The sequence below is a fragment of the Takifugu rubripes genome, chromosome 2 (assembly GCF_901000725.2).
Source record: "Takifugu rubripes chromosome 2, fTakRub1.2, whole genome shotgun sequence".
Lineage (NCBI taxonomy): Eukaryota > Metazoa > Chordata > Actinopteri > Tetraodontiformes > Tetraodontidae > Takifugu > Takifugu rubripes.
In genome coordinates, this window is record NC_042286.1 from 1,047,524 (window position 1) to 1,071,359 (window position 23,836).

Genomic DNA, 23,836 nt, shown 5'->3' on the forward strand with positions numbered 1-23,836 from the left:
CTTCCACAGGTGCAGCTTCCAAACTTTAGCCAAAGTTGCCATGTGGGTGAAACTTGCTGCTGCTCCTCTGGATGCAGAGGAGTTCCTCCCAGACGTCTGCAAGTTTATAGGTGAGGTCAGAACATAGACCGGCTGCTAACAGAGCTTTGCCTTGCAGCTCAGCTCCTTCATTAGCACAACGAACCAGGGCAACATGCACTGAAGGTGCCTCGGTGGATCTCTGCTTCCATTCATTCCTCACACTTAACACTCCAGCCTTTCCCATCGGCTGATCGTGGTGTCAGATATGACGGTGCTGATTCCCATTGAGCAACATCAAAATCAGCCCAATGCTAACAGACAGACAGGTATAAAATAACTATCAGACAACGCAAAACCGGCATAGCAAACCGGGGTGAAGAGTCCCATAGTGGGGCAACACTTGTGGAATATCTGGGAATAGCTGACGTGAGAGGCTCAGCAGATGAGCAGGCTTCCGCTATCGGCATCTTTAGCAGGAGACATGCACATCTGCGCACAGTTTTATCACAGTTTTATTAGCAACTCTGACCAAGGAGTCTCAAGCCTGACAAGATGTTGTGGCCTAAGAAACCTCAACGGGCTGATGCCCCCTCAAGCTCACGGCACCTGGGGACAGGAAAAGAGACGTAGTCTTGGCACAGTGCCATGCAGCTGCCGAAGGGGAAAGCTCTTCCAGTCCTTATCTGGTTGGTCGTGAACCATCGACAAGATCCATCTCCTCCCAAGGACACGGCAGACTCCACCGCTGCAAAGTGTATGAGAGTCCACCTTGCCATTTATGGCTGGAAGTTCTGAACAAATATGATCTGAACAAATACGCTAAGGCTGCAGGTCTCACTGGTCGGTTGCGATTCAGCTCTGTTTTGGCTGCAAATTTGGTTCTGTAGCTCTACTCATTTTGAGAATTCACCGTCTCTCTCTGGCTCACACTTGTGGAAAATGCTCCCAAGTGATGTCAACGTTGCACCAAACCCACCTTGGATGTTCCCACTGCAACCTGTATCTGATAGAGCATCTCATGTGGAAGTGGCTTGGACAGGGTCACCAACACATCGGCCCTGGGCACTTGACCTCCAACCATCCTGGGATCAAACACCTGATTCCTTCAACAGTGCTACAGCTCAGCTGTGAGCAAATCTCATTGTGTGGGGGGGTCAGTGGGTCTCTGCAGGGAAATGAAGTGAAAGCAGGCATGGGTCACCTCCGTCCGTCTGTCAGGACATGGCCCTGCCTTTAAAACTGGAGTTGCTGGAGTTGTTAACTATACCATGGAATCTTTCTGTGTTATGGTGCTGCTCAGTAACACCGCAGCTCATTGGTGTGTCAGTCGGTACGTCGATATGTTCACAGTCCTGGAGCTGATACCCATTAAACACACACACACACACAGAGCATTTCTGCAGGACTTATATGCCCGAGAGTGAGAAAGATAACACAACGGTGAGATCAATAGCACTTTGGTGGCAGCCACTGACTGTGCCAAAGGATATCTTGTTTTTGAGGGCGGTAAAAGTGAAAAGATTCACACTCGTTGTCGTCATCGTCTCTACATTTCGCAGCAGTCGCCCCCCGCCCCCACTGCTGTAGTGGTTCGGGTTTTGGTCTTTTCTGTCAGGTTGAGATTGCAGCAAGCAAAAGTGCAGTTGTTATGTAGTTGTAACAAACAATGAAAACAATGTAATAGTAATAATACAGTCAATAACACCAGGCACAGGGCCCCACAAGCCTGAGCCTGCCAGGGGGGAGGGGGGTGAACGAACAGTGTTCTGGATGGACGGGGTATTGGACAGGTGAAGGGGATCACTCAGGTAAAGCTCATGTAGTGATCCTCTGAGCCACCGTACCACATCGGACACCTGTGCGCTCAGACACTCTTGAGTAGTGGTAGAACCAGGATCTGTTCTTCATCGGGTCTTTGTAAAGATGTGGTTGGTGTTCAGCACCGGTCCTCTGAGGCCTGCAGAGGTTTTCCTGGTTGAGGCCTGGACCTACTCTCCTGTATGGTGCGTACTGATCAGGCCCACGGTGATTGGGTCACCTGCACGTTTAAAGACGCCGATTGAGCTGTAGGCCATCATGGGGTTACAGCGTGGACCTCGTATGGACAGGACAGGTAACACGGTGGTGGTGGGAAATGTCCCCGTCCTGATGTTCTGGGCTCTGTCAGGAACACCATTAGCAGGCAGAGGGAGGGTTTCCTTCTGCTCCCATGGATTCATAGAGGAATGACACATTCTGCTTGCCTGCCTGCCTGCCTGCCTGCCTGTCTGTCTGTCTGCCTGCCTGCCTGCCTGCCTGCCTGCCTGCCTGCCTGTCTGTCTGTCTGTCTGTCTGTCCATAAAGCACACAAGTTTCTGCTATGACAGCATTGGCCTATCCACGAGAATAAAAATAATAAACTACAACCCTGTACTGCTGTCATTTTTTTAGTTTGACCACTTGCTACTTTAAATTCGACTCCTCACTCTGGAACTCACATTAACATTTTTAGCCCCAGCCTTGGGCCAGCCTGATCCCATGAAACGGTGTCAGTGTTTAGGTGCACTGGGCTGAAATTCTTGTTTGGTGTTGCGTCGGTGAGGACCTGGTTGTGCCCGATCTGCCTGTAAGGTGGGAATGGGCAAAGGAAGGCTTTCTAGGGCTTCTTCTTACCCTCCCTTTGCATACAGGAGCAGACAGGCCACCTGAGGCCTCTGCTGGCCAGTCCCCTGGTATCTCCACCCTGTCGGAGCAACGTCTCTGGACTGCTGATGCCACCTCATGCTACCGCTGGCATCTAGAAAGTGCTGAAGTAGCATGTAAAACCGATGATGAGAGGTAAATTGTCCATGGCTAGTCAGGCAAAGCCAATCCTAAATGAGGCCCACGCGGCTGATTGGCTCCTCTCTGCTTCTGGTGCACACGTTGCTCAAGTGCAGGTGAACTGATGCAGACTCATTATTGCCCCCTAGCTGAACACCTTTTTCTGCTTATAAATGTGGTGCTACAGGAGAGTCCACTGGCCTGGTATGCTTCACTGCTAGAGAAGGCATCAGTAAAAGATAATTGATGGATATCATCATCATCATCATCATCATCATCATCATCACCACCATCACCATTACCGTCCAATCATATGTGGGGCTTAAGGGGCTCATAAGGGGCTTTATTTCCTCTCCCCGTATATGAAGTTATTGGTGCCCACCTGCCTTTAAATGCCGTAAAAGGAGAAGGTGGCAATTCCTCATGTGACAGAGCGAAAATTAAAGAGAATACACAGAATTTAAAACAACAACAACAAACAAATCAATTCCAAAACAAACGTGTGTGACGGTCAAACACGGTCACGGAGGCTGGATGAGCGCCAACATTTGGAGTACATCCCCCGCGTTGACGAGCACGCATATGCCTTTAAATGCCGATTGCTGAACTGAGTAGAGGACGGGCCAGAGTGGGGCGTGCGTTTGTGCGCGTGTGTGTGTGTGCGTCTGCGCGTGCGCCACTCTCCTCACCTGCAGCCATTAGCGATCCGAACGGATCCTCAACAGCGGCTTTTGTACCCGTGATGAAGCGCGTTCGACGCACCTGTGAGGAGCGCTAGATCCCGCCCGGTCTGGCCCGGTACCGCCCGATTGTCACGGAACCTCACCAGCACTGCGCGCACTTGGACCATTGCTGCTGCTTGACGCACGGAGCTGGATTTTAAAGAGCGGGACAGCTGGGTTTTAAATATTGGGATTTAAAATCAGGTCAGTTTTTTCGTTTCGTTTCTTTTTTCGATGCATCTCGTCGGTTCGAAGCCCGTTTGGGGGGGAGCACGCGCCGGGAGAAGGCAGCGTTCAGCCTTAGATTCTGGAACTTTGATACTTTTGCACCACTTTGAGCAGTTGTGACGCACCGGGTGGGTTACGGCGAGTCTCCTTGAAGGATTCGCTCTTTCTTTGATGTAGACTCGGGTTGCATTTGTGCCATGATGGCCTCTACTTTACCTCCGTGGAGCAGACTATGACAGGCGTTGACAGGACCCTGAGCACCCCCCCGCCCCCTCTCAGGCGCTGTCGACTGGGTCAATTTTCTTTTCTCTTCTTTAATCGAATTATTCTTGGAAATAAATGTAGAATATTTAAAGAGGCGAAGCGGCCGCGAAGCGTTGAAAATGCGCCCCGCAGCCCTTCTCCGGCGCATGTTTCAGCTGATGAATAATGGAGAGCGTGCTCGTCAGGTGTCCGGTGTCCGCGCATTGTTCTCATCGGCAGCTTCGTGTTTAAATGTCAACCAAATTGTGGGCCCTGTGCATCCATTCGTTCAGTCTTCAGGCTTTTCTGGAGGACGCCGCGGTGGTGGAAGCCTCGACCTCTGCGCGTCCACCCCGACAATCATCTGCTGTATTCGCGCGTTTTTGGCTTTGTCTTTTTTTTTTTCTATTCCCAAATTCCATCACATTATATGTTTTCGATCAGAATTTAATGGGCGGATTATTTGCAATTTAATTCAACAAATCAAAGCAGAGGGGACGTTTGATTTAAGGAAATGCTGCATTTAGAAATAAGGATAGATGGTGATGATGGTGGTGGTGATTGTGGTTAATTTTGGCTCAAATGGCGCCAGTGGGAGGAAATGTAGCAAGTCAGCTCCTGATCAACTGCCTTCAGCCCTCCACTTTTCCTGTCTCCCGTTAAAAATCAGCAGCGGATTGTTCGGAGCTTCATCGCGTCGTTTGGAATATTTAGGAAAATATTTTAACAGCTTCCTCCGCACCTGCCAGTACCAGGCCCCGGTGTGCTGCGCCTTGAAAATCCGCCGCAAAGCGTGCGGGCCTTCGCCCGACGCCTCGACAGACAATTCATCTGCGTTATTTGATCATCGATCAAATACTAATTCGTTTGATGTGTTACTGCACCCCCCACCTCCTGCGGTTCCAGAATCATAAAATTCTCCGGCGTTTATGCGCAGAGAATTTCTGCTCAGACTTCGAATGGGCGTGACCCGAAAAAGAAATGCGTGTGTTGCGAGCGCGGAGGCCCCAAGGTGCTAATCAGCCCCTGCACGAGCACGCGCCATGCACATCGTACCCTCCTCACGTTTGACCAGAATGGACTTTTAATTTAAAAGAATTTGGACCATTTCGTGGAAAATACAAATATTATGTATAGATTATTTTTATTTTAATTTTAAATGATTATTAATCTTTTCAAATCCTTCCAAACGGAGCTGCTGTTGGGCCAGACTGGAGCTGCTGGTTGGTGATGAGTCCGTGCAGATTTATCAGGCGCACAGGCCAAGGGCTCTCAAGGTAACAGCGGAACGGCAGGCTGCGTTTTCGGGTTCTTTCCCAGCGCGTTTGTGTTCTGTCTGCGTTCACGCGAAAGTCCTCTCACACACGCTCCTTCCATCTGGCTTCTTGTCTTCCGTGCTCACTGAAATGGCGATAAATAATGGGTTTATCGAAAAAAATGCTATTTGATGCTTTGGCGCAATGTGCGGACTTTATTCTGCCGTCATGAACCGTCTCCATCTCAGCGGCCTCCGGCCGCGATGTGCGGATAAAAGGCGCCCAGAAAGCCGGAGCTCCGTCCTGGAGGAGGCCGTTTGGTGTTATATAAGCCGCGGCTGGTGGCAGGGTGTTGGGGTGTGTTCGCTCATGCTGACGCGTGTGCCCCAGTCGCCAGTTCGCGCGCACGCGCGTGGATTTTTTTTTATTTTTTATTTTATTTTTTTACTATCTGTTCGTAGGTCTAATGCAGATTATTATTATTTTAAATTAGGCATCGAGGATGTGTGCGCTTGGGTGCGTGTGCGCGCGCGTTGAGTTGATAGTGCCGTCTTGGGTGCTCAGTATCTGGGTGATGTAATGCCTTGAAGGGTGCTGCAGCAGAACCATAGAACCCGGGCAGGCGTGTCCGACCTGCCCCCCCCCGCCGCCAAAACACCGTCCCGCAGATAAACGCATAATTCCACTTTCATTTTCAAAAATGGTTTAAAACGATGGACTCGGATTTAAAAAGAAGAATTAGTGTGTGTGTGTGTGTGTGTGTGTGTGTGAGAGAGAGAGCGAGAGAGAGCGAGAGAGAGAGAGAGAGAGAGCTGGCGTGTGAACGGCCTTTGAAATAATCAACGTATTTTGATCAAAGGAATTTAGTGATGAGAAATGTCGCATTGTTGGTGAAGGAGATGCAATTCTGCTTGGTTCATTTTAGCTGGATCTGATTTCTCCGTGATTTCAGGATTTAGTCTACATTTGCATTTGATTTTAATTGTTTGTGGGTGTAAAAATCCTGAATAAAATAATAAAATTTGCCGTCTTTAAAGGGACGTGATCAAATAGCTGCCTTCATTGCAGAGACGGTCCAGAACGCAGAGTTGGGAGGAGATTCGCTCCCAGATGCAGGTTCCAGCCTCCGTATGCAGCAGGATGAGGGGAGAGAAGGAAGAGCACCATGTGATGCATGAGTGGGAGTGGATGAGGCGGAACATTGTCCTCCTCTTCATCTCCTCCTCCTCCTCCTCCTCCTCCCTTTTCTCATCTACCAGGTTGCATCCTTGGAAGCCGAGTTTTGCCGTGTTCCACTGCGGCACTGGCAGAAAATGGCAGCTCGCTACAATTGTTCGGCATCAAACTGCTGCATCACTGTCGGTGTGAGAAATGTCGCGCGGCGACATCACAAGCTAATCTTGGTAAACGAAGCGCTGCGTAACTGAGGTCTCATTTACAGGGAGGACATTTTGTTGCTCTTTGAATCGCTGCAGATCATTTGTGCGAGCAGCACCTGCTTAAGACTTACAAGTGGATCCATTTAAACACACACACATAAATATACACACACACACACACGCGCGCGTGCACACACACCCACACGCTAATGTGCTGTCTTTTGTCAGAGAGTACATGGACTGGTCCCTCTGGGCTCCATCAAAGGAGCCTTTCACACAGAACAATGATCCAGCACATTTAGCCTTTTAACCCCTGACAAGATACACACACACACACACACACACACACACTGAATATAATGCCAGACTAAGTCTGCATTTTTCATACAAATAGAAATGGGAGGTGTGTTTCTGCTTGAAGGTTGGGGTTTGGGAAGCAGGCCTGCTCGAGGATTCCCAAAGGTCAGTGTAGATTATAAATGTACAAAAAACAAACGAGTTTGGTATTATCTTAGAAACACCATAATACTCACCAACGGAAGGTGGAGGAGTGTTGAAGTGTGTGTGAGCTATAAAGCAGCATCTGTGGAGAAAGCCCTGAGCATTCTTCTCACTGAATTCAAGGACCCCCTGCAAAAAAAACCACAGGCGAGGCGATGGACCAAAGCATCCCGTCCCATTAGATGTAGCTCAGGTGAGGACGGGGGCCGCCTGCAACACCATCAATGAAGTCATCCTCCTGACACTGCCAATGGCGTCTTGCGCCATCCAGGAGGAACCCGACTTCCCCTACTGGCACATATTCCTTGCCACTGTTGCTTGTCTGGGGTCAGGCCCTGGGATTCTGGAAAGCGCCTTGAAACAATTTTGATTGTATAAGATGCTATATAAATAAAGATTGATTTGATTTTGATTTTGATTTGATTTGATTTGATATTGGCCGTCTGTGCGTCCCTCCGTAGACATGCCACCCCACGGCATCACTGGCCCATCACCAAGGCGTTACCTTCTCCACAGCTTCGTGTCACATGGGGTGACCCTGGTCTCATCCATGAAAAGCAGAGTGTGCCGGTGGTGGAACTGCTTCTTCTGGTCTCTGGGACAAATATCAGTTGGGCTCACCCGGTCTGTTACATGTTCTTTAGTCACAGACACCAGTGGCCCTTTGGCCCTCTCTGAACCCAAAACTGGTGAAAAAGGTCAGAAAAGCTCAGCTGGAAAATAAAACTAGCACTGTTTTGACGTCCGCCTCGTTGTGGCCCCTCTGTTGCACCTGTATTTAATTTCATGAACCACTAAGCACTACAACCCCCTCTGGCACCTAACTGACCAGGTCAATATGCCAGAAGCGGAGTTGATGCTATCATTTGATTTGAAATGGCGTCCTTCAGCGGAAGATCCCATTTTCCCACTAACGAACTCTCAGCTCACACTATTTAAAGCCTCTGGCTGACTGATCACGTTTATCTTGAACATGCAGGTGCCCCTCAAGACATGTATCCGAGCAACACCATTGAGTTATTTTAAATGTGGTCCTTTGAGAGACTTTTTCTGTCACGTGTAATGGGAACTAGTAATTTACGCGTACACTGCGTTTAATGCCACGCGAGACCTTGAAGTCACTGGTCTGCCGCTGACTCGGCGCCCCGAACGGGCCGCTGGGGTCGAGTCAGCTTTGACTGGTACTGCCAGCAGGCCACTTGTGCTTTACATCCAAATATCTGAGGGAGTGCTGCAACACTGTTAGCGGCGTCGCTGCTCCCTGCCAGAGGTCACTTGTGTGGAGCCTTTTCTGTCTTACAAGATAAAAAAAAGACAATTTAAGCAACTCAAGAACTTCCTGTTATTCCTGGGAATGTCACCACACAAAACTACATTATTATTAGGATGATAATTATCAGACATTTTTTTTGAATGTCAGGAGTAAGAAAAGCAATACTGATTACTAGCAGTAGTCAGGTGTGTTTTTGGGGTTGTTAAGGTGGTTTTCCACAGAGGAAAGAGGTGAACCACTAGACCCTGGTGAGTTTCCTGAGGTGGGACGTGTGTGCAGAATATCTCAGGAGTGTGTGTGTGTGTGTCTGGGGATGGCTGGCCATCAGATAAAGGCAGTCTGCTGATAGCCGTGTGCTACTATGTGAGGAATGAGGTTAATTTAGGGAGCAGATGACTGATAGCACCCAACGACCTTCGTCAAGGTGAAGATAATGCAGACGTGTCACATGTTGAGGTGGAATTGCTGAAATCAGAGGACTGAACGGTAAACGGTCCCCTTAAATAATGACTGTTTGTGTTTTGTGTGGCCGTTTTGAACTCCTAAAACCCAAACTGTCCTTCCAGAACCACTTTGATACCCCCCCCCCCCCGCAGACTTTCCCTTTTTAACAGGTTTGATTTTTGTGGTTAGTGAGGTTTAGAAAGAGGAGCCTCTCATCAATCTCCAGGTTAAGCAGACAGAATTTCCCTGGAACTGCATTAAAGAGAGATCTCAACTATTGTTCCTCAGTAGATCAATGATTTAATCCCTGTCTCTTTGGTACGACGCTATAAACTCCGTACCCCTGGATGTGGAGCTATTGGCTGGACAAAACCATAAAATCCTGTTTTCCCTTTCAGTGTAGACTGGAAATGTTCCTGTCTACAATTTAACATTGTATTGCGCTATAACCCATCTTTTTGTGCCACAATTTAGGGTCTATGTGGCCATTGAGCTTGCAGTGCTTGGGAACGCAGAGTCAGATTGTGCGCACAGTTAAAGGCTGAAGTCCTGACGATGCATTCGATGTCACGGTTTACTCTCTGTCGGGGCACACAACTTTGCCATTAATGAAGGTGCTACGTTGTGCTTTCGATTGTTTGATTTTGTCTCCACTTGAGTCCCAGAGAGGTGTCGCTCTGTTCCGGCCGATAGACCTTGAATGCAACATGCGTGTACTAAAATGCCAATGCTGAAACTGTCCCACCTTCCTTCTGTCTGGCAGTGATGGAACCAAGGTTGACCAGCGGATCGAATGTCAGCGGCACGTCAACGGAGACAACATGACTGAGGACTTTTGGCTTTCGCTAATAGAACGAATTTATTCCACCAGACTGGACATCATGAGTCTTGAGAAGTGTAACAATTCTGAAGTGTGAGAACCATCTGAACCCATCGGCTCCACCTCCTCCTATTTCTGCAAGAGTCCAGAGGGATCCACTCTTCCAGATTGCTGATGTAAACGACCTTAAGACTGTTAAAACCATGACTGTTCTCCCCACACTGCCCCTTTCCAAATGAAAGCTTATTTTTATAGCAAATATTTATCAGAGGATCTCCCTGCACTTACTGTAGACCCAATTGTGGATCCATTCTCCTGAAACTTTTTTGGATTACATTTTTTTTTCAGCAAATATGGATCTTATAGGTTTTTTTATTGGGCTGCAGGTTTTCCTTAGCACATGTCTGGGAATGGAATTTTTAGGCACACCAGGTCAATGGGCACGCTACCTCCGATGGGACGCCAGCACTCGTGGTGACCTCAGCTTTCAGCTCAAAACAGAAGCATCAGAAGCACTGTTGCTGTACTTTGATGATGGAGGCTACTGTGATTTTCTGCAGTTGTCAGTGACGGAGGGGCGACTTCAGCTGCGCTTCAGTATCGACTGTGCCGAGACGACTGTGGTGTCCAATGGAAGGGTCGATGACGGAAGCTGGCACTTGGCTGCCCTGAGCAGGTATCACCAACGCACCGTGCTAGCGCTCGACGGCCAAGCCAAGGCAGATGAAGTGCGGCCCCAGCGTCTCTTCATGAAAATAGTCAGTGACCTGTTCCTGGGTGGAGTTCCACAGGACATCCGCAACGGCGCACTTACCTTGCCCACAGTGCGAAACATGCAGCCCTTCAGGGGCACCATCACAGACCTCAAATATGGCGTCTCCCAACCGCAGTTCTTGGGAAGTCTTAAAGTGCTCTTGGAATCCGAGGGGTGGTGCACCGTAAACCCATGTGAGAACGGAGGAACTTGCTTAGTCGTGGATGCCGAACCTGTTTGTGACTGCTCCAAGACAGAGTACAAAGGGCGCTTCTGCAACGAAGGTAATACGTTCAGCACAACATTTTTTCCACTGTAAATATGTGCTTGCTTGAATGGCGCCGCCTCAAAAATGCTGCTTGAATGTGCCAGGAACCACTTTCAACAATTATCCTTCTCATCATTACTGTATTATGACGATGTGATTCTTAACTACCTGCCTATGACAACACTCTCTCTCCAAGGAATTGGTGCACTTCTTGTGGGGTTTGCACTTATTATCACAATGTGCTGCTTTGCGTGTTTTGCGTTGGGGAATCATGGACGCTCTTTGATTCTGCCGGCATTTGCCTTCATTGGTAAGCCCTGTGTGTCTGCATGGGGTGCGAAAGCACAAAGCTAATCCAAGCTTGGTTAGCCAGGTTAATGGCCTCAGCTGGAGGCACTGATAAGGACGGCTACAGAGGGAATGGAGCCTTCCGAGCACCCTTTCTTTACCGCATTACAAGATGGCTGGCCATGTTAGCGGCTCTTTTTCAGTTGCTTTGCAGCGCACGTTCCCTCCAGTTTATTGCACTCCACTCCACTGTTTTGGCAAAAAGGTTCTCTTTATGTCATTTTAATTGAATAAAAATTCATAGGAAAAAACCATTATTGTACACCCTTTCCCACTGTCTGTGCTCTTAAACCGCCCCTCATTTTTCTTGCCGTTCGCATACTCATTTACAGGAAATCCACACATTCTTCAGGCTTCCTGAAGCTCCTGCTGAGGGTGGACGCTAACCTGATTCCTGATGAGATAATCAATAGCACTTAAATAAGAAAGTGGCTGAACTCCCTTGTTCCCTCCATTTAATGACTCAAATCAGAGGCAGTTTGTTCTAATGGATTTGTTCTGTTGGTTTTCTCCCTCTTTCCTGACACAAAAGTGAAATTTACATCCCATTTGGTCTGGTTCCAAATCCCCCCTCGCAGACAAAAGGCCGGGGGGATCTGGAATTTCCAGATTAGGTCTCTTATCTTTCACTGCTGGTGGCTGGGAAAAGGCATGAAACGAGGTGAGGGGGTGGGGTCAGAGCAGTGTGGCAGTGGGCGGAGTCTGCTGACATGGCTGAACACGCCGTGTAAAGATGTGTGTGCTTTAAAACGGAGCGTTCGCGGCAAAGGAAATCTTCAAGCTCTGGTGTCCCCCACCCACAAAGGAGTGTTTGCTGAGCTTTACAGTCCTACAAGAGACTGAAGCCTCACAGAAGCATCGTCTGATCACGTCAGGTCTTGGGCCAGGCCTCTGGTCATGCCTCTCAGATGCACTAAACATAAAGAAAAATGATACTCACTAATCTTCCAGAAGAACGTTTTCTTGCTTGCCTAGTTTGTCAGTAGAAACCACATTTCTTCACTTCAGCTAGCTTTTTCCTTTTCTGAGGAATTATTGAGGGAGACATTGATCCTCTACCCCTGGAACCATGAGACAGCAGCACTAAAGCAGCGCACAGATACGTTGCTTTAGCACTGCTGTCTCGTGGTTTGGCTAGCATCTAAATAATGTCAGAATCTAAAAATCAATGTAGCCTTTTTTCCATGCTCCCATTTGTCTGTGGGCTTATAGTTGCTGCCATAACAGCTGGGGCTAGCCGTTGGGGCTACCAATGTTGGTAAATTGATAGGAGAGTGTCTCGTATTTTTAAAGTTACTGTATGATATTAGAAATGATGAGAGTTTTTTCTCTTCTTATTTAATGTTTGGTATTATTTATTTAGTGACTTCCCTGTAGGCCGTTGAGAAGCCAACATGAGCCTCTGACCTCCGCGTCCCTCTCTGAGTGTGTTCAGATCATTGAATTGATCAGTTGGACACACAGGAACGTGGCTTTGATGGCAGCAGCATCAAAGCCAGCCAAGCCCGCCGTGTGTCCATGTAGTGGTGCATCATACATGTTATTGCCTTCATCTGTGGTGAAGGGACGCACTTTGAAAGACCTGATTAATCACTGCTCTCTCCTATTTTCTCCACACATAATGACTCATGCCTGTAAGTAATCCACTTTCAACTCTAATCCTCCCCTATCCTCACCTCACCTTTTGGCTACTGAACTGAAAGAGAGCCACACTTACACACGACTACTCATGCCCCAGATTCCAAGTCCACCGATGAACAAATAAGTTTGCCGACGCATCTGTGAGTCATGCCAGAGGAAGGTAATCACTTTGGATTGGATTTTTTTTAAGACCAAATCCCGAAGAATACTCCGGGATATAATCTACAGTATTTATAAGTTTAAGAACATTCTCCCCATACAGTAGTTGTGTTGAGTTATATATGGTGAGTCCAGCGCCTGGGAGTTGTGCCAGCAACTCTTTGATGGCTACCTTGTTCAATAAGCACCTTTGATTCTGTGTTTCTACACGAGATCAAAGCTACAGACCATTTCTGCACAGAAATGTCCATCATTCTGAAATGGGAGACATTTGGTTTGACCGTCTGGTCAAACTCTCGGTCAGAGATGTAACTAAGAACCCAGCGGTCACTCCGACTTAACTCCCAAGGCCCTGCGTGCACATGGTGGAACATTCCAGAAGGTCAAGCGTCACCACCAGTATTCCACCAGTCTGAGCTGTAAAGGCTGTAACTGGGGGAGTGTTGTATTCAGAGGCCGATCCTCAGCTGGCCTCCAGTTCCACAATGTGACAAAGTTAATTTCTGTTACCTTGAGTCCTGATGACCTTCGGCTTCAGAGCCGGACACAAGAAGAAAACCCTCAGTGTCAATTACGCAGATGACACAGTGGACAGCCCGGGGAGTCGAGCACGTACAGGCAGGAGGTGTAAGAGTTGCAGCAGTGGGGTGGAGACAGCAACATCCACCGCGATGCCCAGAAGACCAAGGAGATAGTTGTGGATTTTCCTGCCCCTCCACGTGACTAGAGCAGCAGTGGAATCCTGCAGATCTCGGGCAAATATGGCTGCAGCGGCTGCTGTGGACAGAGGAGTGCCAGCAGGTGCAGCCCACCGCCAGTAGGAGAGTTGTACTCGACCAGATGCCAGGACAGAGCCCCCTGCGTCCCCCCTCGCAGCAGCCACCTCGCCCACAAACGCCCCTCTGCTCTCTGAAAGGAGATGGTGAAGAGCTGCACTTCCACCACCCTCATGTTCAGAGATGTTGCTCACAGCCGTCACAGGACCGTGCTAAACATGTGAGTGTGAAAAGGGCTCCATCCCGCTTTTATAGCTTTTATAGAACAAAAAAACATCATCTTTGCTGAGTCATCAGAAGGAAACACCACAGAGTCAATGTCCGCCGGGCCTCCTGCGGGCGCTCGGAGTTTGCTCCTCCTATACCATTTAAATTAGCAGGTTGACTCAGTAGAGCTGAAAGTTGAGGAGCAGGAGGAAGATCATGAGATAATCCACCCTGAGAGGAGGAGTGAGACAGAGAGAGAGAGGTGACCGTTCACAGCTCAAGAGGAACAAGTCCGTTTGAGGGGAATTAATATCTGCTGCATATCTGATTGACTCCATCTGGCTGTGTTCAAATCAGCCACCTACAGGATCAATTAGTGCTGTGCTGCACAGAACATGCAGGGCGTTTCATGTCCATTACCCTTTACTTCATTTCCAGCAACTTCATTTAATTAGCGGCTGTATGGAATAAGGCATATGTTGTTGTTGTCGTCGTCGTCGTCATCAACGATGGCCGATGTTTCCCGCCACTGATTGGACCATCAACGTAGAGCCATTTTAGCAGAACATACAGTGATGTGTGTTTCTAATGCTGCTCTGTTTGCTTATGTTCTCTGCTTCCTTCCGTTCCAGAGGTGAACCACTCTATCCCAGGTGAGTTTGAATAAAATGGCAACACCGTGAATGTAAAGACTGGGAACGACTAACCTTCGAGGGTTTTTTGGGCTCCAGTCAAACTCGTAATTGTTCTAAGGTGTCCAGACAGGTGCCTTGAACAACAGGAATATGTTTATAAATGTGTAATAAATATAAGTGTAGGGGATATTTACAAGTCTGTTCGACTCATCATGTGTCATGAGTACTTTTGTGTGTTCATTCATTTCTTTATTTCAGTACAACTGTGATGTTGTGTGTAACAAACAAGTGCTCCTCCTGTTTTGGTTTCACACCCAGATCACCTGTTCACACTGGCTCCAGGCCTAAAAATCACCTGTGTGCCAGGGCTACTGAACTTAGTTATTACTGTCCCACTTGCAGAAACTTGCTCTGTTACAGCACCTAAATAAGTAATGAGTTGATGTTCACCATTGTATTCATCTAGCAGCTTCTTGTTGCTGTGCAGGTGCTTCATCAAGGCAGTTAATTAGTAACATTATTTACAGTGTGGAGGATTGTTTTTACATACAGGTGTACGAACACAGCAGAATGGCTTCATGCCACGCTGCCAACAGCCACTGTGAGTGAAGGGAATTATTACAGGACTCAATCCACAAGGAGAAGCACATGAGATGAGAAGAGATGAGATAAGGAAGAGATGAGATGGGATGAGAAGAGATGAGATGAGAAAAGTTGAGATGAGACAAGAAGAGATGAGAAGAGTTGAGATGAGAAAAGAAAAATGAGAAGAGAAGATATGAGATGAGAAGGAGATGAAAGTATGAGTGTTTTGTGCTCATCGTAGCAAATGCGGCCACTCAAGCGTGATGTCTCGTTACACCATCTTTGTCATGAGTCTTTCCTGCCTCGACTATCAGAAGCAACATGTGTTGATGAGAAGCCTCCTGCTCACCAGGAAGCTTCGTGTGAACTTAGCGTGTTCTGATGACATGTTTTCTGTCTCTGGAAAACATGGATCATCACAATACCAAAGTGTATTGAAACTGAGTGTTCTCTGACGCCCTCTTGCTTTCTTCTTCTTCTCAAGGCCTTGCACATATGATGGCAGATCAAGGTATGACCCTCTCCTCCTCCTCCTCCTCCTCCTCCTTGTTCTAGTGTGAAACTGCATGCCTTAGTAACGCTGGACAATATTGGCATATTCTCATCCCAGGTTTCTCACACACAACCTTAAACCTTTTGTCACGTTAATATTTAGCCTGTTGGTATTGGTCCATGATAAATAATGAGAAATAAAATTAGGATGAAATAAAATGAGGAACTGTGAAGTCGTGTGGGAGCAATGATGCTGACTGAGCTAAGCTAAGCCATGATGTTCACCAGTAATTAGGTTAATTTGTTAGACAGCAGTAGCATATCAACAACAAAAGTGTTCTATAATAATTCATTAGTTCAAAAGAAAATGTCAATTAAAGTGTGCTGATTCACACCCAAAAGCAGCTCATCAGTGAATGCACTAAGTAGTGCACGAAGGACCAGGGAGCAGTGAAGGAGTGGATGAGTTGGGACCCATCCAACACATGTCGTTTAGGAAAATTGGAAACCCAATGTAAAAAAGATGCAAGTCTAAATAAGACCAACCTGGGATGAGAGAGTGTACACAGACGTGCACGTTTATAGTTCTTCTTCCTAAAAGCTTTGTGTGGGACTTATTGTGTGAAGTGTTTGGAGACAGTGTATGCATGTTTTAAGCATTTTAAAGTAGCATTTTAGCTTTTTTGGACACTCTTGACGTTGATATACTGCTGTTTGAACTAAAATCTTCTCCCTCTTCCCCCTTTTTTTTTTTGCTGTGGATCCCCAATTATCTCTGCCTCCTCCTGCTCTTCTAGCTAAAAGCAAAGGTACAGCATTTTCCAAATCTTTCCTTTTCCATCTGTATGAAAAGCATCGCGTGCTCTGTGAGTGTTTAAGAGCTCTAACGTGTTTACTCCTCTGTGTGTCTCTTCTGGAATGATTTTTCACCAAGAGCGCTGGATTAAGTGAGCAATTAAACCAACCCTAATTGATGGCGAAGGAGAAAAAACATTTTGCTCCCTGTTTGCTGGCTGTGTGTGTGTGTGTGAGGACTTCTCTGGTCATGATTCTTCCTGAGACTTGAAATTGTGAAATGACTTGTAGACAAAGACATTATTACTATTGTTGTTTTACTATTGTATTATTATGAGGATGATAATGATGATGATGGATTATTATGCTGAGGATGAGTCATTGGGCTCATCACCGGTAGGACCCGCAACCTGTCCCTGATGGCAGTACTGGAACGGCTCCGTGAAGTGATTCCACCATTTAGAACATCCCATTTAGATGTTTTTGAGGTTCTTCGGTTTCCGGCACACAGCCTGGAATGAGACGTTCTCTCTGTTCATCTCCAGCTTCACCCGGTGCAGCACGCCTATGTCATTGTGTGCTGTCCTGCGACCTTCTCCAGGAGCACAAACACAACAGAACTAAAGCAGGTTTGGGTTTGTTCAACGTGTGGTGAATTTGTTGATCCACATAGGATGCGTAAGTCCCTCAGAAAGCCCTCACATGGCTGGTGTCCTGAAGGAGGACTTCCATGAGTTGAGGGGTTGACTGAGACCATGAAAAGGTCTGATTGGTCCATTTGGAGAGGAGCTCTGATTTCCTGAACCATCTGTGGGAGATTCCTCCTGCCTCAGCACCTGTCCCTCCTCCACATGGTTGCTTTTAATCCCTGAGTGAGAGGGACAGTATCGGGCTTCCTGTTGTCTCCTGTTGGACGGCTGAAAGGCACGACTCTGCACTTGTATCCCAGCATGTCGGTGGAAGGCAGAAGGACATCCAGGAAGTAGGCCAGGTTCTGAGCATACCGTCGTAAGAATTTTCCTCTAGAATGTTCAGATTTGGGCCAAGAATTTGGGCAAAACGTCACTATTTGTGGGTTTGTGGGAACACAGCAAATGACTGAAATGATTTCTATCAGTCTTGGATGCAGAATTGTTGTGTGTTTATAGAAAAAAACGCTGGAGGGACATGAATGTTGGATATAATGAGCATAGAATTTATGAAAGCAACTGTGTGTGGAGGTGGGGGGTGGTTAGACAATAGAGGATCAGTGATCGTGTTCAGGTTTGAGCTGAACTGGATGAAGTGATCCATCCTGTGGATCTGTCCTGTGAAGATGGTTATCAGTGGGAAAAGCAGCAGACGTGTGGGGGGTTTGAGGGTGCCGGGACATTTGTGTTTGGTGCGCTTGACTGCTTGTTTGTCAGTGAGCCAGACAAGAAGGGTGGGGATAGCCCAGAGAGGGTGAAGGGTTGGGGGAGCTTGTGCCTCGGGGACAAGTGTGGAACCGAGGTGAACAGTCCCTCGGTGGCTAGAGCGGACCCTTGAGAACAAAGCAAGGGTGACTGGATTTCACCCAGCATCCATTCTGAGTAGGTTGTTCAGGGTACTGCCGTAAGTCAAACGAACTTTTCAGGCATACCTGCACTCGACTAAAGCTGCCAGATGAACCGTTACTGTGGACAAAAGGAGACAGTGATGCAGTCTTCAGCCAAGCCCTGCTGGCCTGCAGTGCTCTCCCAACACGGCCTGCTTCAGCGGCTGTCCCTTGCTGTCCTTCATGCAATAACCATTAATTATGTTGGGGGTCAACAGTTATGAGAAAGAAAAAATGAGCATGTGATATGGAAGACAGAGCAACATAGGAATAGGTTTTAAATAAGCTTGAAAGGATCCAATCCCATCCGATCCGATCCCTGAGCTAGCTGGCCGTATCTTCTCCAGAGGGGCTCTGACCACGACTCATGGGCTCAACGATTCACCCAAATAAAACCAGACCTGCTGGAGACACCATCCAGTCCTGAACTGGGAGTTACGTTGAAATGGCCAATTATTCATTCTCATTGTGTCTAAAAGCTGATTGCAACCCCGACTGGATACGGACCACATTATTTTCTTCATCACTGAAGCTTTCATACGCACTGAATATCCCTAGAGCAGTCCTACAAGGATTAAATGTGCCATAAGGGCTTGACAAATCATCATGTCCTGATCTGGGCTGGCTGCTCACTGCACCACTCTTGTGTGTGTCACCTCATGCTGGCAGATATCATATGGCAGAAAACAACATGCAGCAAAGACAAGCAACAGCCCAGAAAACAGGGCGCAGAGCTCTGACAAGTGACGCTAAATTTGCTCTCCGTACTGACATTTATCCTTCTTTTCCTATTTTCAGCTTAACTGCAGAATTTATATACCTGGGAAAGCCTCTGGAGGTTTTTCAGCTTCCCGTTGACATTAAAATGCACTTTAGGCTTGTTAAATTGATTTTTATTTATAAGCCGTTGACAACTGTGTAATACCAAATGTTTCACATTTTTATATCACCACTTCTTTTTCTTATTCCTCCAGAACATACTTGAGAACATGAGAACCAACATAATGGCAACTTTTTTTCTTTGAGGTCTAGCTACACACATATATGTATGTGTATATATATATATACAGTATGTGTGTGTGTGTGTGTGTGTAGATATATATATATATATATGTGTGTGTGTGTAAACTAATTGTTTTTTACAGAACAACTGATTTTTTTTTTTTTTCATCTCTTTTCATCTTAATCATCTCCATTTCAATAGTTGGTGAAGATTGTCCCACACTTTGGGGAGTTTTCTTGTAAAGCTGTTATATATTTCTTTTCCTCCCACCGTCGGAGCTGGTGCACAAAACTTCAAACTCTAAAAAAGAATGGTCCTAATTCCCAGACCTTCACTTTTTTCTCTATCACTAAAAGAAGACTTATTCATTCCAAAAAAATGGGTCCCTTTACAGCTGACACATTAGTTTTTTGTTTTTTTTTACTTACCTTGAGCCGATAACCAACCTCTCACCAACAGGTGGCACTCAAACCCCCAACTCTTTTCATGATTCCCCCGTTGGGGGTTGTAAAGCTGACGGTTGTTGGACACAGTCTTTCTCCAGCAGCAGTATAACTCATATCAGCATCACCATCCAGCTCGGTCAAGAGTCCATGCTGAGTTTATTAATACTCCCCTTCAACTTGCAGAGCACAAAGTGTTTAGTCAACCCAGTTTGACTAGTTTACCGCCCGGTTTAAATAACACCTCTCAAAGCAAGCGTGATCGGAAAATAGTGGCATACATGTGATGTCCCAAAGCTACAGCTCATTGATCAGATAGAGGACAACATCACAGCACTGGTAAAGACAATAGGTTTGCTTCAGTCTTCACTTTTTCACTGTGGGATGGAAATTGTGATGGGAGGCATCAACTCCAACAATGACCACAGGGAATTTCTGGCTCAGTGTTAGCCTGGTGCACACCTCCATATTTTGGTCTTTGACGATCCTTTTCCAAATGTTTCCTTGACTAAAAAATGATTGCCAAGTTATTAAGGTAAATAATTGCAGACATTTGGTTATGATTATAGCTTTATTTTGGTTAAAAAAATAAAAATCAGATTTACTGCACGCGGCAGTATCCTGCTGTTTCTGAAATGAAGGTGTTCTTACTATTTTGTCAAATTTCTCCCACTTTCTGCCTTAATATGTGCAATAGGTTTATCCCCAGAACATATATTTCAGTGGGTGTCGCAGGAAAAGATGAGCATTTGCTGTGGAGAGATGATGAATTGTGGTGACATGATGGCAATCGCAGCCCGTGCTAATCAGCTAATCAGGTTTGATCACGCTACAGAGTTGTATACTCTCTTGCTAATCCTGAGGAGACGGTGATAATCAAGAGTTGATGAGACCTGGGTCTTTTTTACTTTCCATTTCTCTGCTGACACTCTGATGACTTACATATAAAACAGAAATGCAGTATGTGTTTTAGTAAATATATATAGCCGAGCAGTAAGGACCTGAGCACAACACAACAGGCTTGTAATGCCTTAACTATGTTCTTGAATCCTAGTTTGTTTTATAGAACAAGCGGGTAAAAACGGGTATTAACACAGATGAGAACACAGTAAAAACAAGCCAACTAAACTCCTTGGTCCCCTCTAACCCACGGTGTTAGTCCTCCAGAGCTATCTATTTTCCTTGAGTTTGAGGCTGATTTTTGGAGAGGATGGGACCAGCAGCCACATGCAATGTGCTGACCGCCAAAACAATTTGTCAACTGGAATTTGCAGGATGGAAATGGTTGTGAAACTAGCATGGAGGGTGCTGACTGCCTCATCAGCTGTGTTGATGGAAAGAAACACCTCAGAAGAGATGATGTTTGATCCCAAGTCTTTTGGGGTCTATTTACCAATGATCGGACCACAGCACAAATTAACTCCTGCAAGTCCCTGTGCATACACACAGGTAATAATCTGATATGCGAAGCCCATGTAGACTCTGTTTCATATTAGAGCAAAAACTGCACTTCCTGAGAAGGCTCAGAACCTTGGGTGGGACCCAGAATGTGCAGTTGCTTCTATTCTGCTAACCCCCCTGCTCTAGTCCCCCAGTGCCCCAGTCATCAAGTTTATGGCTGAGAAAGATAAATAGAAGGATGCATGAATTGCTGTTGTTCTTTTAATGCAGACACTGAAGTCCAAGATAAATTTCCCACTGGGATGACAAAGCCTGTCTACCTGTTTGTCCATCTGCCTGTCTGTCTGTTTTTGAACATGTTGGGTATATAGACAGCTGCAAAGTAGCTGTAGACTTGGCTGAATGTCCAGCAAACATTTGCAAATCCCAAAAAAAAACTGTAGCTACTTGCGCTTCTCTCCAACAGGCCAACAGCTGACTGCTGTAAGATGACCTGAATCCATTTCCATCGCATTTTGGCCTACAGTGTACCCCTCTTTTTAAGAAACCACTCATAGAGCAGGTAATTTCCCCACATATTGAGATGTACGGGGTCATTGGGGGGGTTGTAAAGGTGATGTGGGAGTCAGGCCATGGCCTTGGCCTTGCTGGGGGAGAAAGAATATTCGGTCTGGATTATAGCTGGGTGGAGATGAAGACGAAGGATGCTTCAGGTTATCCTGCTAACGGGCAGGTCTGCAGCCTTGGATAACTCCCCGTTGTTCAGTCAATGTGAAGGTTAAGTCAGCATTACCAGGGTTACCCTAGAACTGCAGGTAAGATGAAGGACTACAGGACATGGAACTGGACTGTATCATGATGTTTACCATTAAATTGTAACAGATCATGTATGAACCCTATTGCAGTTCAAAGGACTCAGCACCAATGGAGGGAGTTCAAAGGGATTCTGAAATCAGAAACAATCTAATGAGGAGCAGGCAGTTAAAACAAAACCCATAAACTCCCTGTTCTCAGGCTGTGAAGAAGGCAAGTTCACTGGCAGGTCCTGTCCCTCAGAGGTCTGTCCTGTCCCTCAGAGGCCTCCTTCTCCTTAGACACAGTGGAAGGGCCAGCAGCAGGTAGAATATTGCAAGGGCCCCTGCTGATGTTGCTGAGGGAGGGCTGGTCTAGATGTTGGCAAAAGTCCTGTATGTGACCCACAATGTGTTGAGCAGGAACATTGGATCCTCTGCATAGATCAAGGCAGGAGCCGGGCTGGGAAGCGTGGAGGTTGGTACACAGGAAAGGAGAAAATCCAATGGCGGAGTTGGTCAGGGTGTTGTGAGCAGGGTAAAACATGGTTGAGGAACAGCTGGAAAGTCTAGCTGATGTCAAGGGCACAAAGTAGGCCACCTTTGGGAAACGGCTCACCATGCGGTGATGGCAGGACCGTGGACATGTCCATTAAAATGGTCTATAAAAGTGGGCAGGAGGTGAACCACTAGGAAGGAGGGGCTCGAACTGGAACAGTAGGAGAAAGCTGAGGGAGGAAGATTTTTCTGCTTCAGGATGCACCAGGACTGGTGAGGCCAGCATTAAGATGCTGTTGCTGGGCCCATGCATGGCCAGATTACACTGTAATGGATGGCATGAACAAAAGCATCGGCATGAGCTAATTATAGTGCCATGCTAGTACACAGGTTCCCTACTTCTCTGTTTGGATTATTCTTTTCAGTTTAAACTTTTAAATGTGTCTGCATCATTAGTTTTGGGAAGCTACATTTTAAAATTAATATTGTGCTCTTGAGTGTATTGTCTTGTTATTATTTATTTACTTATTATTGTTGTTATTACTATCATTATCATTGTTATTAGTGATCAATTACAATTATTATTATTATTATTATTATTATTATTATTACTATGTTAATATCAGGAAGCTCATTAGCTTCATAGGGAGGGTTATGCATATACTAACATAACATTTGGCACAATACACCATCTAAATAGTAAAGAAATCTTGAACTATATTATTAACGCAGGGTGCTCAATATCATTATTATTATTATTATTATTGTTGTTGTTATTGTTATTATATAACAACAATACATGATGACTAATAACATTGATAATGATGATAGTAATAACAATAATTATAATAAATGCTAACAATGATAGTAATAATAACAATAATAAATGATAATGATGATAGTAATAATAACAATGACTGTACACACAAGAGCACAAAGCTTTTCCTCAGAAGCCAAATGTCAGCTGCCCAAGTGACGCTGTTGACCCCAATAGTTCCTTTGCCTGCAGGCAAATGCTGAACGCTCCCTTGACGACGTTTCAAAAACAAAAGTGTGTGTGTGTGTGTGTGTGTGTGTGTGTATAGAAGGGGGTGGGGGTTAGGGTAGCAGGCTGTGAATATGCTGCAGGCTGAAGAAACATGACATTGATGTCGGCAGCGATTAAATCTAGATTCCAAGCGACAACATTTCTCAACGTGCCCAGAGGGAGCTAACACGAGGAGACATGATGAAAGAAGGATGGGGGATTGAAGGGAGGGAGAGTGATGGGAAATGGCTATCTTAATTAAATGGAAGTGCATTTTCTGTCCCTGCTATTGATTTGGGCCAGTGGTCTTGTACTTTTGTCCAATAGAGAGTTGTTCTGAGGTGGGTGAAGCCAACCAGGAGCATCAGCAGCAGCAGCAGCAGCAACCACAGCTGGCTGCCATTTCTGATGCTGGCGCCCAAAACCACTCACACTTACGCAGCTCTTCAACTGTTCAGCTCTTGGTGTTTTTGCTTCATTCCAGCTCTTCTGTCAGCTCATTTTTTCTGTCTGCGTTGAGGCTAACTGTCCTGCGGAGCGCTATGTGCTGCAGGCAGCGCTGCCCAACTCTATTTTTGCAATACATGCGACCTGCTTTTCTGCCACTTTCTGGCACTTTTTCCATTACTGGAAGTGACATTTCATTTATATTCCATAATTCAGCGGCCTGTCTTTCTGTCTGTGTCTAAAAGCAGTTTTTACGATAGAAAAACTTTGTATCCGAGAGTCAATATTTCAATTCTATCAG

The 23,836-nt window shown here is 46.3% G+C and overlaps 1 protein-coding gene across 15 annotated transcripts in view; it reads left to right on the forward strand.

Moving 5' to 3' along the window:
- The first annotated feature begins 3,425 nt into the window (after positions 1-3,425).
- The window catches only part of nrxn3a (neurexin 3a), a 75,103-nt gene continuing 54,692 nt past the window's right edge, over positions 3,426-23,836 (forward strand). For 3 of the 15 annotated variants that reach the window (XR_003886091.1, XM_029827237.1, XM_029827248.1), the window contains exons 1-5: positions 3,429-3,749; positions 9,633-10,727; positions 14,475-14,495; positions 15,547-15,573; positions 16,352-16,363. Coding sequence is in view for 11 of the 15 variants with exons in the window: in XM_029827237.1 (XP_029683097.1) it covers positions 10,043-10,727; positions 14,475-14,495; positions 15,547-15,573; positions 16,352-16,363 (745 nt within the window). In the remaining 4 variants the exon portion in view is untranslated. Of the gene's footprint in view, positions 3,750-9,632; positions 10,728-14,474; positions 14,496-15,546; positions 15,574-16,351; positions 16,364-23,836 lie in introns of all 15 variants that reach the window. The other 12 variants (XR_003886093.1, XM_029827230.1, XM_029827282.1 and 9 more) reach the window with 7 other exon arrangements.